The sequence below is a fragment of the Takifugu rubripes genome, chromosome 11, assembly GCF_901000725.2.
Source record: "Takifugu rubripes chromosome 11, fTakRub1.2, whole genome shotgun sequence".
NCBI classification, from domain to species: domain Eukaryota; kingdom Metazoa; phylum Chordata; class Actinopteri; order Tetraodontiformes; family Tetraodontidae; genus Takifugu; species Takifugu rubripes.
Window position 1 is genome coordinate 14,883,551 of NC_042295.1, and position 15,242 is coordinate 14,898,792.

The window sequence follows — 15,242 nt, forward strand, 5'->3', positions numbered from 1 at the left end:
TTTATATTCCTCCATCCCAACATCACTGCAGAGGAACATCCATTTATCTGATGAGTTCACAGAAAAGTGAAAGCTTGTGGGTGTGTGTGTGGGTGTGTGTGTGCGCGCAGATCTCTACTGATGAGTCGACCTTCAGTCCGACTCGTCCAGTCGCTCAGAAGCCCCTCAAACCTGCACTGAAGAGACCCTCAGTGGTGGAGCGACCCACTGACATCCCCACAGGTAAATCACACACACACACACACACACACACACACACACACGCACACACACACACTGTAATAGACTCCTCTCTAAATTCAGTTTTGTGAGATTACGTTTAAGGCGGCGGTATTGTTAGCATCTTAATTCAGTATTATCTTCTCAGCACATGTTCGCAGCTGATTAGGCTAATAGGAACATCAGTAATTTTAGATGCATTTGTCCCAATAAATAATAATATGCAGCAATAATAGTCACATTAAGGGTTGCAGTAAAAGGTAAACACATTGTTATATTTACTAGCATGCATCTGTCTAAAAATCCATTCCCTTCCCGTGCTCAGTCAGTCCAATTAAATGGCTAGCTGCTGCTGTAGCCTGCCGTAAATTTGCATGTAAATTAACGAGCTATAAGTGAAGCACGTGTCCGGTACTGGATACGCTGATTGGGGTTTTTAAATATAATAAAAAAATAACACATTGTTCTCTATTTGTCACCAACTGGGAGGAACTCCGAAAGGCAGGGCGTAATTATGTGATTTGATCTGTGTTTTCCCTGGTTCAGGCCCACACGACCACTCAGGCATCGCTTTAAAGAACCTGTTCTGCAGCAGTCCGGACCCAGAAGGCCTTGAGGTGAGATACCCTACACACACACACACACACACACACACACACACACACACACACACACACACACACACACACACACACACACACACACACACACACACACTCTCTCTGCCTCTCCCACATGCACAGATACACAGAACACACACCCTGCTGCTCATATTTACACTGCAGTGAACTTTATAAGCTTTCTCTGTGGGGGTGTTTATGTTGTTTGCTTGTCTCTGGTTACCTGGAAGAACAACAACAACAACGCGGAGAGCCCCACGGCTCCTGAGCTCAGGAGGCCCTCCAAACGAGTCCGGATATCCGTCGTGGTAAGAGCCACCACTCGGGCCGATCCGAGTGCCTGGAATCCGCCCGCCAACAGGTTCATCAGCCAATCAGCATCAGCCATCCCGCCATCCCATCCTCTGTAGACGGAGATTACGTAGACGCCACATTGACCAGCTGCCCCTCAACTTCCTGTGTTCCTCGTCCCCGATGTTGCTGGGATGGGAGCATCGACCGTCTGCCTCCTCTTTTGTCTTCATTCTTCTGTCTTTCAAAGCCTTTTCCTTCCATTTTGATCCTGTCGCACGCTCCTCGGTGGCGTCCAAGGTCCCGTCTGATCTTCCCCTTCCATCTTAGAAGAATCCATCGCTCTGCTCTCACCTCGTGGTTCTCTCTTTCATCTCCCGTCTTCATCCTTCTCGCCGTCTGGCGATGCAGCGCCTACGTGTTTCCGTGTCTGTGGGTCTGATCCCAAACCTGCCGACGGGTTAGCCGGCGCCCGTCTGGGTCATCGCGCCAATGAACGTGTTGAACTCCCTCCTCCTTGTACATACCTGTGACCCCGCCCCCCCAGGCAGCCGCCGCTCAGCTGCTTCAGCCATTGGCTACAGAGCCGTTAAAGCTGGACTACTGGTCAGTTTAGGCTGAACACTTGACGCGTGTGAATTCTTCATTTTAGGATTTATTTACTTTGACAATGTTAAACAAAAGAAACAAAATTTCGTAACGTGGCGTGTTCTGCGAGGAGGAGGCTGTTCGGTCAGCGTGTCATCATCAGCCGTGTCACCCGAGGCGTCCAATCAGTGACCGCCTCCCAGGCCAGGCCTGGCCCGGCTCCTGGAGTGACCCCAAATCTCACCTCGTCCGTGCACGTGCCCGCCGTGTGTCAGCCGGTCGTTTCAGGGACGAGTTCCTGCCACGCGGGAGGTCCTGGGAGGTCCTGGAGAAGGATGCTGGGATCTGGCCTCCCGTCCAATGAGGAGCGCGTGCTGGTGCACGTGGATGACGGGAGCGCGCGCCTGATTACGGATGGAGAAAGATGGTGCAGCCTTGCATGACAAACGATCACGTCGATCACGGGAGCACAATTAGGCAACGAGTAATCACGTTCCGAAGCGGCACTGGGTGATCGTTTTCCCAGCCTGATTAATGGATGATCCCGTTTTGTGTTGGAATAATCTGGTTTTAACTGGTTTCCTGTCACCATTCACCAGGAACCACCTCCCAGTTCACCCAGCTTTAAGAGCGTAGATGGGGTGAGCACCAAAACCATGTTTACTCTCAAGATTTCACTTGTGTTGCACTGTTGGGTTCACTTTCAACCTGGAAGCTGCGCGACGTGCGCGACGTGCACGCCGCCACGTCTCCGGCTGTTAAAGGCACCTCACGTCCCCCCTGATTCATCGCCACTTAGCCTTCCAGACACTGGGGGAGTTCTTAAATCTGCTGCTGCCGTTTTTATCACTCGCAGTTTTACTCCTGCCAAAACGATTTTATTTATTTTTTTCAGTCTCCGCTTCTTCCCTGCGATGCCTGTCAGGTTTGATTATGTCGTCCATGTTTATTCATCCCAAACGTGCGCAGCAACCAGCTCCGTACCCGCGGGTCACTTTTCACTGTACCAGCTTTGTGATGGGAGATGGTCTCTCTCTGGTGTTCTGGTCTATGGTGGCAAAGGTTTAACCACCTTTCCCACTAAGAGGTCATGAAATCCCGTCCGGAACGACGAGCCCCCGGCTTTTGGCCGCCACTTTTTCCGAGGCAGCTTCAGGATTTCAGCATCTGGTGCATCATCAGCATCACTTCAGTGATCACTTTTTTTTTAGCAAATTGGATTCATTGTATGTATATAACGCTACACTCCACACTCCTTCCTGATCACACCTGCCTGCGTCACCCCCCCTCCCAGCTGGTTTGTCCCAACTTGCCCTTCCTGGTTCTTCAGAGGTGCACCTTTACTGGCGTATCACCAGCTTTCAGGTTGGCTTTGTGAGGCGTGGAAGTCATTTTGGGTCACTGGGCTCCTCTTACAGCTGGAAAAATTGGAGTTCAAATGGATTTGAAATACTCTTCCCCCTAAATAACCCCTGATTTTCCAGTTGCACTTAGGTTTATGGGATCCAGGGTGTCTCCAGGCACCCTGTGAGCCCAGTGGGGCGTTAAATGCACCCGTGAGGGGTGGATCGTGTGGTCAGAACATGGTGAATTTTAAGAGCAAGTGATTTGAGATGGCCTCGAAGCTTTTCACTCATTAATGCCTCGCAGTGAGCTAATTAGTAACGAGCCCTGAAGTGTGTGTGTGAGATGGAGAGAGGGACTCTTTGTTCCCAATCCTCTGGATTTATCATCAGCACATGGAAGAGTGATGGCGATTACAGTTACGCCACCACTCAGGAGCATGACCGCAGAAGGGATGTACCACGTTTTAATTCCAACAGCTTTAGCTTCGGCCTCTTCTTCACACTCCCACGCTTCGGTGCCTCCGTGCTTCTGCTTCACACACACTCGTTTGGACTTTCCTGAGCCCGGTTGTGTATTTCAGTCTCCTTGCAGTTCTTTTTGGGCTGTGAAATATTGATGGAGAGTAAATGACATCAGCGGTGTGTTGCAGCGAAATGATTCAGCCCAGCCTCCCGGTCTCTCCTGGCTGTTTTTCTCATTATTTTCCCCCCACACACGCGTCTTCGCAATGCCTCCATGCTTTATTTATGATCGCTTGTGGGCTTGTTTTTTGGCATCTCACCTCTGTATTTCTTTGACGGTTCTTTTGTTTCCCTGGATTTATATTTTCTTGTATGCGCACCGGTATGGAAATGGCACACCCGAGGAAAAAAACTGTCCTTATTCCGATGTTATGCCTGTTTGTCGGTGTTTAATGTCCCCCCCTGCTCGTGCGCTCGGCTTCGAGTGCTAGTTTGCTGTTTACAGTCAAGTTACAGAACAAACGAGAGCAAATAAATCACAGTCGCAGATACAGCTGATGGAGTGACGCTTACACAGTATTCAGTTCAATAGAACTTTATTTATATGCCACCTGTTACAATCAATATGGTCTCCAGGTGCTTTACAGAAACCCAGAGCTTGACCCGCCCCCAACAAGCAACAGTGGCAAAACTCCCTCTTTACATTTTTGACTGTTTTGGGGGTTTTATTTCTTAACAACGGCCTGAGCAGTGAGCTACAAGTGGCGTTCATGGTATGTTCCGTTGGGACAAATTTCTCCATGAATGGTCCCGCTAGAATCTTTAAGTTGTGTCTCGTTTGCATGTGAGACGCGAACAAGGAGAGTTCTTGATGAACTTTGGAAGCTGTGGGCAGGCGAGCTTTATGCAGATTAACTAAAGGGTGAAGTACGATTATGCAAAGCAAATCTTTTCCCGAAAGTCATCACAGTCGGCTGATAGAGCGGATCCTAAAAGAGTTTCTGCTATAGAATATATAAAGAACATTAAGGGAAGATAAGAGGGAATTTCGAGCCTTAAAGATTCAGCATTAAAAGTTTACAAGACGCATTTTTTTAAATTTTCTTTTGAGGTGGCGTTGGAGAGCAAAGAGTCTATTAAAAGTCTCCTTCAGGTGTAGTCTTGATAGACATATTATTCAGGGTAACGGATGATGTTTGCTGAATGTTTCCCGACAGCCGCGAGATAATAGAGGTGAGGCTGTCTCTGTTTTCAGACAGAATAGATTTGTTCCCTCTATCACAGACCTGTAGCATAAATGATTTTACCCGCTGAAGCTAACAGGAGCTGCCAGTGATCTGCAGTGTTTTCCAAATAAATGAACTTTCCCCAGAGTTTTTCTTTATTTTTAAGTGATGACCTGGACTGGGCTGACTGGGCGGACTGGGTGGACTGGGCGGACTGGGCTGACGGGGCTGACTGGGTGGACTGGGCGGACTGGGCGGACTGGGCTGACTGGGCTGACTGGGTGGACTGGGCGGACTGGGCTGACTGGGCGGACTGGGCTGACTGGGTGGACTGGGTGGACTGGAGGTGGATCACTGCAGGAGGACGGAGGGATGGAGCATCCCTCTTTGTCTGCTAACAGAAACAGCTTAGCCAGAAGTGCAGCTAGGCTGGCTTGTTGTCAACACTCTGGAGTCTGTCTGCGCCTGCCACGCACGCGCGCACGCACGCGCTCAGATCTCATTTAAATATACCCACGCACTTCCTCTGATTTCGCTGTCAGCTGCAATGCCGACTGACAAACTGCTCTCCCAGCGCAGCTGCACACAAACACACATTCTGGCCTTAACTCGTGTATCCAGGAGCAGGAATTTGCTCCCTTAATAGAGCAGCTAATCTGTCTGAAAGCACCCATTTAATGCGCACACACACACACACACACACACACACACCACCTCCCCCTCTGCTGTAGTTTACATTTTGCCCCTTGGCCTTGTGGCAAATGGACTGATCTCGGAGGCAGCCTAGATAAAGTGCGGGTGTGTGCGTGCACATGTGTGTTTTCTCATCAACAGCCACGTCTGACCCCTGTGTGTACAATGCAACAGTAGTGCACCTCTTCCTGTCCCGCGGCAACAGTTGCTAGGGTTACCGACAGGCCGCCCACCGCAGTGATGAGGATAAATGAGCTCAGGGCTCCCATCAGCCCCTGGGTCACTCTCACTCTCTCTCTCTCTCACACACACACTTTTCCAGTGTTTGATCCTGAGAAAGTAAATACCCGTTCACACGCACGCGACCATATTTCACAGGCCGTCACGCTCGCACGTGTACACGCTCCTCTCCGCTCAGGTTGTGTTTTTCCGTCACCCCGGGTTGCTGGTTTGACTCCGTCATCAGCGCCACCTTTCAGAGCCGCGGATCCATCCTCATAACGATCATCTGCCCCGACGTCTCGTACATCACGTCCCCCGCACTCATTTAATGCACCGTAGTCGCTCCTTCAGTCACCCCTTCCATTCCTGCCCATCTGTCTCATGGCGGCGGCGCCGCGTAACCCTCCAACATGTCAGTGTGTTTCTGATGTGCTTCACCTTCAGTGCACGGCTGAAGCTACTGCAGGCACAGGAAATCTCATTTCATTCGGTTTCAGCAGAGTCTGTCCTCGTCTCTGCTGCTTCGGTTGACGTCTCGCCTTGTTCTTCTTCTGCAGGATGATGGCGACGTGGAGGACGACATGACCATCGGAGAGGTGAGACGGACGCGGCGGGGCCCCCGCAGCCATAAAGAGGTTCCATCCGTGTTGGATAGGACGCAGATGTCAGTCGCATGTTTCGAACGCTGCAGCCTCATCTCCTCATTATCATTCTCACTTCCTGTAACGGAGGTCGCAGCACCATGGCGCCCGGCTGGGGGCGTTAAATTAGACCAAAGGTTCAAAATGCAGCAGAGCCCAGAGTTTGTTCATCATTTCACAATCACAGACGCATTTGTGCTTCGTGGATGACCTTTTCTCCTCTGGGGGGGGGGACAGGGTAACGCGGATGATGGTAAAATGATGTCACCCAGGTTATGTCTCGTTAATAACGATTGGTTCTGAGGACGTAAAAGGCAATCGGCTCTTTTTATAGTTTTTGTGATTTGGAACTATCCTCATGACCCCCCCCCCCCCGCGGAGTCGTATATTTTTGGATGTGATATCATTCATAATTCATCAATCAACAGCGCCCCTCATTTCCTCTCTGTCAGGTGCACATTTCTCTCACTTCCTGTCCACATCTCCAGCTTTTTGGCTCCTCATATATCTGCCATGTCATCTCCCAGCACCTGCTCCACCGCCCACCGTTGCAGGTCCCCTGTGATTAATGGAGTCATCCAAAATGACGTCCGGTCCATTGATTACCTATCAGAGTGGGGTTTGGGGGGGGTTACCTGAAGGTGTGGTTGGGTGATGCTTACCCGCCGCCTCCTGATTTAGGACGGTCAAGTGGGAGTGGAGCTGTAATTTAAGCTTCAAGTCGATGTTGTTCATGTTCTCCTCTCTTCTTCTCCGCATTCTTTTTTTGCAGATTGCAGAGTGGGAAGAGATGCAGCTCGACGAGCAGGTCAACTTTGACGACTGCAAGATCGACCCGGCTCCGTTTCAGCTGGTGGAGCGCACCTCTCTGCATAAGGTCTGGGAGCAAGTTGGACGTCTTGGTGCTTTCATAGCAGCTGCTGACGCTTAAAGGGACAGAAACGAAGTCAACGATAACGCACCACAAGATGGTTGCCTTAGTCATCAGTTAGCTGATGATCACAACCGTGATGTGATCCCCCGCCTGCTCCTCCTGTCCTGTGTCATCAGGACGAAGAAAAAAACCCCACACAAACCAACTCGAGTCAACTGTTTATCCACTCAAGTGGAGAAGGTCATGAAAGCCTGTGAGAAAAGAGCTTTGGCTCTTCCGACGTCCTGTTAGTTTCCTTAATGCGGCGCACAAGCTCTGTCTCACACACACACACACACACACACACACACACACACACACACACACGCAGTCCTGCCACAGGCACCTAATGTTCTCCATTTATTACTGCACCTTCTCTCCACCTCTCCTTTTCCTCTCTCCCCTCTGTGTGAGTACTCTTTAAACATTTAGGAGAGGGTTTCTTCAACAATCCCCCCCCCCCCCTCCCCCCCACTGCTAAATCCAGACACAATCTCCCCCAGCATATTAAACCCCGTCGCCGTTTGCGCGGGCGAGTGGACTTATTCTTCCTAATCCTGCTTGGCCTCACTGGACCCGGGCTTGTTTTTCTTGGCCGGTCTCGGCTCTCTTGTGTCACGGACTCCTCTCAGTGTTTTCATGACCATATGTTCTGCTGCTTATCTCACAAAACCATCTCCTGTTCAAGTGGACGCCGAGGTTAGGTTCTCCTAAACTGGTCCCCCTCCTCTGATTAGCGCCCCACGGGAGGCTCATGTCTTCATCCCCCCCAGGGAATATTCCTGCTCTGCCCCAGAAATGTGCCATCCCATCCACGATCCGCGGATTCGTCCGTGCCGATACTTCTTTTCTGTTGTATCTGTCAGATAATTGAAGTCAGCGGTGCATCTCAGCAAACGGAGCTTCATTTTCTGGTTAAAGTGAACTCCCAGCATGCTCCGCTCCGTTATTTTGTATGTTGATATTCATCCTTTTCTTCTGCCCCCCCCTCCCCAGACTCATACCATTTTCTCCCTGCTGGGCCTGGACCACGCCTACGTCACCAGCATCGGGCGCCTCATCGGCATGGTTTCGCTTATAGAGGTGAGACTTTCGCCGGCCAACACGAAGGTTTCATAACTGCAAAATCACTGTCGGCAGCGCCAGAACTCCCGTCACCGCGGCGCACGCTCACACGTGCACACGTGTCCCCCATGAGCGATTCCTCCCCCCACCACCTGTTATGTGCTGCGACAGACAAAGGACTTCTTAATAATGCCGTCTCCAGCTATTGTCGCTCCGTTTCGTCTCTGCCCCCCCCCCCCCCCCCCCCAGTTTGTGAATTGGCCAGGAAGTGCAGAGAGGATTGTTGCTAAGTGCGGCGCCGCTCGCCCCTCCCTGACATTTACGCCTTTTTGTTCTGCCTTCCACCGGCAGAACAAAAACCCAGTCGAAGCAGATAAAGCCGCTCCGTCTCCTGTCTGTCACGCAGATGTTTGGTCCCATCACGGGGACAGGGACATGATTACGGCGCCGCGTTTTCCTCCCACAACACGCAGGACAGCCAAATCCTTCATCGAGCAAACAATGGCCCCACCCAGGTGGTGGAGGAGGAAGCGCGCCTCGCCTGCACCTCACGCCTCTCTCGCCCTTCTCTCCGCAGCTCCGTAAGGCCATCGAGGGCTCTGTGAAGGCCAAAGGTGTGAAGCTGCGTCCCCCCCCTGGCCAGTTTCCGGGACAGCGGCACCAGCAGCAGCGAGAACGAGGCCACCGAGCTGCGCAAGCTGTGGGATCACCACAACACCTCGCTGCCTCGTGACCTCAACCAGTTGGAGTCTGACGAGAAGTCCCAGTGAGAGAAGGTGGATGGAGGAGGAGGCGTTGACATCTTTAATCCCCACGAAACCCACAAATATGCTCAGTTCCTCAGGGCTCAGGATCAATATTTAATTCTGAAAGAGTTCTCCTGCTTCTCCAGCCTCTCTGAGCTCCTTATTTCTCTCCCCATCTCCTCGACTTTCTCTCCTCCCTTCATCTTTGCCACACACCTACGAGCACTCCTCCCAGGGGGCTCGCGCTGTCCTGGCCAGGCGCTGCACAGGAGAAGTGACCACAGGCGCAGCGCCCTGCTCTCCACTTGCCCTTGGGAACCCACAGCAGAGTGAATGTGGACTGGAAAGGATGGGTTGACTCTAAGAATGAGTGGGACTGGGTTTCGGTGTTTTCTTTACAAAAGGGATTCTGTTTTCTTTACACGTAGATTAACTTAAGGTTAGAATCAGGATCAAAGTTCCTAAACATCTCAAATTAAAGTTCCGCACTGATGAAAGAATAACGCGTGCACGCTCTGCACCAGGACGAGGTAGCAAACTATGTTAGAAGGATTTTTATTGCCTTTAGAGCTCATTTTATTCCTTTTTTCAGCTGAAGCGGATTTGATTTTGATCCAAACGGTCAGAATTTCACTGTAATTTTTCATTCTGTAACATTTCTTCCCGAGTCACATTTGTGGCCTCAACGTGCACTGGAATTTCAGGACTTTTCTCCCGTCTCTTCCATCACCCCTCTTCTGTTTTCCATCTCAACACTTCAGGTTGACTCCAGTCTATGCAAGCAGCGAAGCACCTGTAGCACTTTCATACCCTCGCGTCACAACAAAAACAAGATGGCCGCCGCGAGGCGCGTTGTTTCCCCCCCTGCTTATCTAAATATAGCTCCTAATAACCATTCTAGAGGCGGAGGTGGTAGGACGCAAGGGAGAGATGGAGAACAGGGTGCAAACGGATGGCCAAAAGAATGGAGACGTCATTACCTCGGAGGCTGCTCTCATGAATCTGCGTTTTATTCTCTGCGTATCGAACATCCATTACCAGCGGCTCGGTGTCCCAGCACCAGCGGCTGCGTGGCGTGAAGATGCTGTTATTGATACGCGCATAATGACGACATCGGCGCGGCTTGATTAATGCGAGCGGGGAAACGCTGCAGATGTGGAAGCGGCTGGAGCCAAACGCGCAGATAGCAGCGCCGCTACTGCTGTTAGCGTTCCTTCTCAGTGCCACGTCAACATTACACCATCCGTTTCCTTTGTTTTCCACCCTTTTTTCCCCATCTAAGTTGTTGCTAAGTGCCGTTAGCCACCGCTGTGGTTGACCTGTAGAACCCGGGGTATTCGTGTTCGAGCCCCAGTCCGGTTTATGATTCAGTGATCAGCGATGGATAACGTGTACATACTCAACGTTCAATAATTCACGTCTTCCATATTCTTGAGGCTTGTCAGCGTGCTCCCTCTCCATTTCTCCATCTCTCCATCATTTCACCTCCCCACAGAACCATTTAGGTGCCTTAACTATGCACTCCGCCGCGTGGAGTCGGTCTTTTGCATGGAGGTCATTTTTGATAGCTTTCTTGGCGCATGGCTTTGCATCCACACGCATGAAAACTTAGGATCAAATTTTACCAAAAAGACACAAGCTGGACTGAAATGAACAAGTCTTCCTCGCCTGGGTACATCTCCAGTGTCTTGATATTCTTTCTGTTGGCATATTTATCAAAACGTAAGAGACGGTTCCAGAGGTGTGTTGTTGCTAAGGCTAATACAGGCTTCCAGCGGCCGACTGTAAAAATATCCAAACTTCAGAAATGAATTGTGAGTCTGAGAGAAGTTGGAAGCGTCGCACATTCTTTCTGCACAAGTGCCTGCATCCACGAGCCATCGGCGCCTGGTGTTAAGGTCCTTTTTTCCAGTCGTTCCAAGCAGACGAGGCACTTTTCTGACACACGAATAGTATAAATATGCACGCAGGGTGGACGACGTGTCGTTGCGGTGTGCAATTATCACCATGGCAACTTGTCATCTGCTCACCCCGGGGACCGACTGAGACCCGCTCCCCCGATTCGGGTCTGTTTGTTTCTACTTTTAATCGATTGTCATTAGCCCGCCTGCCGCCAGAACCTTCCCCTCCGTGGACATTTCACCTCCTCATTTGCTACCACACAGGTGTGTGTCGACCGAAGCAGAAGAATATTTATTAGTCTTTGTTAATCAGAGTAGAAGTTGTGATTTTTTTTTTTCCATCTTTTTTTTTTTTAATTAATGATTGTCTGAAATCAATTTGTGCAATAACGGTTGTCCATCTCACTTTGTAACTCTGTTTTAATCGATGACATGAATGCGAGATAACATTATTTTTGTATAGAAAAGTGTAAAAAGATGTATGTATATGTGTATGTGCTCATGTGGGAAGGGTTCCCAGAAGCCGTCATGAGCTGATTAAAGTCTTTTTGTTCCACAAGATATCCAGCTTATGTCCTCAGTTTGGCTTTCAGGAACCTAGGAATCTGGTTTAAAGAAGCCTCTGAATGCTGTTGTGTTGACGGAGCCCCAACCATCGACTCTGCGCCTCCAGCAGTGATGCTGAGGTGGTTTAATCCTGTTCCTCTCTTTAAGTCCAAGGGATTTTTGATGGATAGCAGATCACCACATCAGCTCTAAGGGCTTATCTCCTAAAGGCCCTCAGTAGGTTAACATCCAAGAGGCTTCCTCTAATCAGACCGAGCTGAACAAGTTCCAGGGCAATTTTTCACAAAAATAAAACCCATTGTTTTGTATATCAGGGATGAATAAATTAAATTTTAACAATTTTAAGATGTCTCTTTTATTTTTCAAAGTCTGTTTTGTCCTGAAGATGTGATTCATTCTTGTCCTTCTTGTTCCTCTGAGTAACCGCTGGAACTTTCCTGAAGTGACAATACTGTAATTATTATCAAATTTGGTCTTTTTTTTTTTTTTAAATCTGCTTTTAAACTCAATATTTCAATGCTGAAGACTCTCGTTACAGCCATTCGGTGCACAATAAAATAAGCGCATGGTTCTGCAACCTGGGGTGTGTGGGCCAATATCGGCACGCTACAGTGGGATCACTGGTCCTCTGGCAATAACCAGCGTTCAAACAATTACCCGACTCCACAGTGGCGCCTGCAGGTCACATTTCCCATTGACCCATGCAGCAATGTTAGCTAACTGGCCTTCCTCTTTTTGTTTTTAAGCACACTTGTGTTTAGTCACAAGCCCACTTGCTGTGCAGTATCAGCACCAATGAAACCCAAAAATACAAGAAAAAGGAAATTATTGTTGCCTGCTCCCACTATCCCATTGACTCTTAAGAGTTGTGGAACCTTGTGGACCTTGTGAAGTCATAATTAGCAGTGGAGCTAAAGGGCGTGCTGCTCAGTGGGCTCTGATCAGTTTCCAGATGATGTGCGCAAGAGATATGAGGCCCCCCGGCCTGAAGATGGCAGCAAACAAATCCTGGGAGAACAAATTTGGAGGAGAAAACTGATGTGTCACAAGGCAGAGTTAAACTTTTTTGTTCCCCTGTTAGCGGTAGCAACTGATCAATAGAGGGCAACAAAGATCCCTGTTCCCCTGGTCACCATTACTAATCAAACAGCTCTTTCCTGGTTATGTGGCCTGCGTGGACATGGTCTTCGACACCACATGACAGACTATTTTTGCAAATAGCACGTTTCCGCTACATTCCACCTGAAATGACAGTATTCCACGATAAGCTCGTTGTTTGAAAATTCCCACCTTCTGGTCTCATTTATAATGAATGTTGTGTTGTTGTGCTGTTCGAGGAAGGAGAGCATCTGGACCGCAGTAGTCGCAGGACGCAGTAAAAGCTTAATGAGCTAAATGAGTTCATTCATTAGCTAGGCTGCCTTGCCGTCCCTCAGTGAGCTTCAGGAGGGAGCACGGGAACCTCTCCAGAGGGGCCGAATGAGTCGGAACAAAACACAGCTGCAGTCGCGCGCCTGCGTTACAGCTACAAGGTTAGAAACACTTGAGCAGCGCCGCGCAGAGCGCCATCTGTCTGTGTCAGTGCTGCGCTGGGATGTAATGAATATTAAACACATCATTGGGATAATAAGAGGACAGGCATCCTTCATCATAAATGTTAATTAATAAATACGTTTTGTTTTATTCTGATGGTATTAACATCCAGTCCGATGGGGGAGTCCTATTGATTCTTCAAAGCGAAGAAAAGTCCTGGTTCTGAATTCTGCTTCCCGCTTTGTTTCTGAGATTTACCAAAGAAATTATGACCACAATTCCTAAATACCAGTTCTTCTTCATATAAACACATTTATTGCATGTTGAATCAAAAGTCAAGGGTTCAAAATGACAATGGTTCAAACTTTAGAGTTAAAATGTGCATTTTTGCTGTATTTCAACATTAAAAAAACGTTTATTTAGGCTAGTTCAGGGCTCTTAATAACAGTATGATCCATTAAAATCCAAATTTTAGCTTGGGTCAAAGGTAAGCTTCACTGCGGTAGGTAGGGCCAGCCAGCGCCTCCTGCCCCCCCGATGCACTGGCTCGGCGGACGCTGACCACCAGGGTGCCATCCGCATGAAGGGTCCCGCATAGAGACAGGGGGTCCATGTCCTCTGGAAACAGGGACTTGTGGGTAAAGGTGTCGCTGACACTTCCATCATCGAGGACCTGAGGAGGGCAGAGAAGTGTCAGAGGGAGGGCAGGGAAGTAGAGCAATGGCTGAAAGGAGAGCTCGTAAAGCTGTTGATGGCTAACAAGCACAAAGAGCAATGAAGTGGATAAAAGGGCGCGAACGCGTGAAATGCTGGAGGTGAAGAGGTCAGCTGCCAAACTTTCTTCTGCTTAAACACCTCGCACACACCTTCTGGGCCTGAATGACAACATGGTGGTTGAACGCCATCACCACCACGTCGTGCGGCTCAAACTGCCCGACGTCAGCTGACATGTAGTAGCTATCTCCCAGACATCGCACGGCGCCCCCGGCGCTGCTCTGCCGGCCCGCCACAGCACCACCTGCAGGAGCTGTACCACACAGCAGCGCTGTCACAACCAAACAAATCAAAACAAATACTTTGAGCAGCTAAATATGGTGATAAAAGAGTTCTTGATGCCTCTTATGTCCATGTGGGGATGATGTCTGAGTCTGTGTGCACCAGCTTCAGAATTTCTCCCCAAGCACAAGAAGCATACGCTAGAATTACAACCCTTCCATTGCTAGTTCAGGTCCATCCAATACTCTGTTGTGTTAGCATGCTAAAGATGAGAAGAAGGTGGTTCAGCTCTCACCGGAGTGTCCGTATGATGGTCTGCTGTGTCTGCTAAAGGGGGCCGAACCGCTGGAACCGCGAGACTCTTCATCTCCAAACAGGCTGGGACGATCTGTGGAGAAAGGCTCAAAAAGGGGGTCCAGAGAGTCGCGCGATCCAGCCAGCGAGCCCTCGGAGTGATATGTGCTGGAGGTGCTGTAGCGCGCTGAAGAGCGGTAAGACGAGGACGATCTGCGGCTGGAAGATGTCACGGTTGCCATGGCAAAGGATGTTTTCCCTTTTCAGGGCCGCATGCGGAGCTAAAGAAACAGAACAAAGCACAGTCCCCACAAAGGCTCAGGTCGAGAGTTAAAGAAGTCGGTCATCGAAAGCTGCTGAGGGCCCACACATTGTCCAGAGGTTCTTTTAAAGGCTTGGTGCATTGTGGGTAAGTAGAGCACCACATGGACTCCACAGCTTTATTCCTTTGCCCTTAAATGGTTGTTTATTCTCCCGTTGGTGCCTAGAATATAACAGGGAAGCTGATAAAGGCAGCGGAGACCCCCCCTTTTTACACGAACACACACAAACAGAAGCGATAAGTCTGAAGAGGGCTCTTAGAGACGGTCAGAAATAGAAAAGCAGCCACAGGTCAGACAGTCCTTTAGGATAAACGAGCAACCGCCAACGCTCGAGTGGCGCTTGAAGGCTAAAACTTCAAACTACAGCCTCTTGTCTGCCATGTTTCCCCTTCACCAGCTTCAGCTGAGTTTGCATTTATCCGTCAGTCACATTATCTAAATTTGTTCAAACGTCGACTGAAAACTGCATTTTAACCGGGTGATGGAATATGAAGGACGTTCTGCTTCTGCGGGCAGAAGAACCAGCTCGGTTCTGTTTGAACTCGCTCCAGTTTCCCTCCACGATGTCTAATGACAGCGACAGCACAGACAGATGA

At 49.6% G+C, this 15,242-nt stretch overlaps 2 protein-coding genes across 3 annotated transcripts in view; one reads left to right on the forward strand and one right to left on the reverse strand.

Moving 5' to 3' along the window:
- The window catches only part of clcn2c (chloride channel 2c), a 61,101-nt gene extending 49,256 nt beyond the window's left edge, over window positions 1-11,845 (forward strand). Inside the window, 9 exon segments of the mRNA XM_029843491.1 lie at window positions 111-222; window positions 766-836; window positions 1,070-1,147; window positions 2,318-2,359; window positions 6,225-6,263; window positions 7,081-7,185; window positions 8,218-8,304; window positions 8,864-8,914; window positions 8,916-11,845. Of these exon segments, the coding sequence (XP_029699351.1) occupies window positions 111-222; window positions 766-836; window positions 1,070-1,147; window positions 2,318-2,359; window positions 6,225-6,263; window positions 7,081-7,185; window positions 8,218-8,304; window positions 8,864-8,914; window positions 8,916-9,056 (726 nt within the window). The 3' untranslated portion in view covers window positions 9,057-11,845.
- A 1,474-nt stretch (window positions 11,846-13,319) lies between these two features.
- Window positions 13,320-14,727, reverse strand: LOC101077862 (heat shock protein beta-7-like). 2 transcript variants are annotated; one of them, XM_029843777.1, is made up of 3 exons: window positions 14,325-14,727; window positions 13,900-14,078; window positions 13,320-13,706 (listed from the first exon to the last, which is right to left on the reverse strand). In XM_029843777.1, exons 1-3 carry the CDS (start codon window positions 14,563-14,565, stop codon window positions 13,515-13,517), a joined length of 612 nt encoding a protein of 203 aa, XP_029699637.1. In that variant the 5' UTR covers window positions 14,566-14,727; the 3' UTR covers window positions 13,320-13,514. The 2 variants fall into 2 exon arrangements, with proteins under 2 accessions (XP_029699637.1, XP_003968829.1); XM_003968780.2 differs by having other exon boundaries at window positions 13,900-14,060; window positions 14,325-14,718.
- Window positions 14,728-15,242: the final 515 nt, after the last annotated feature.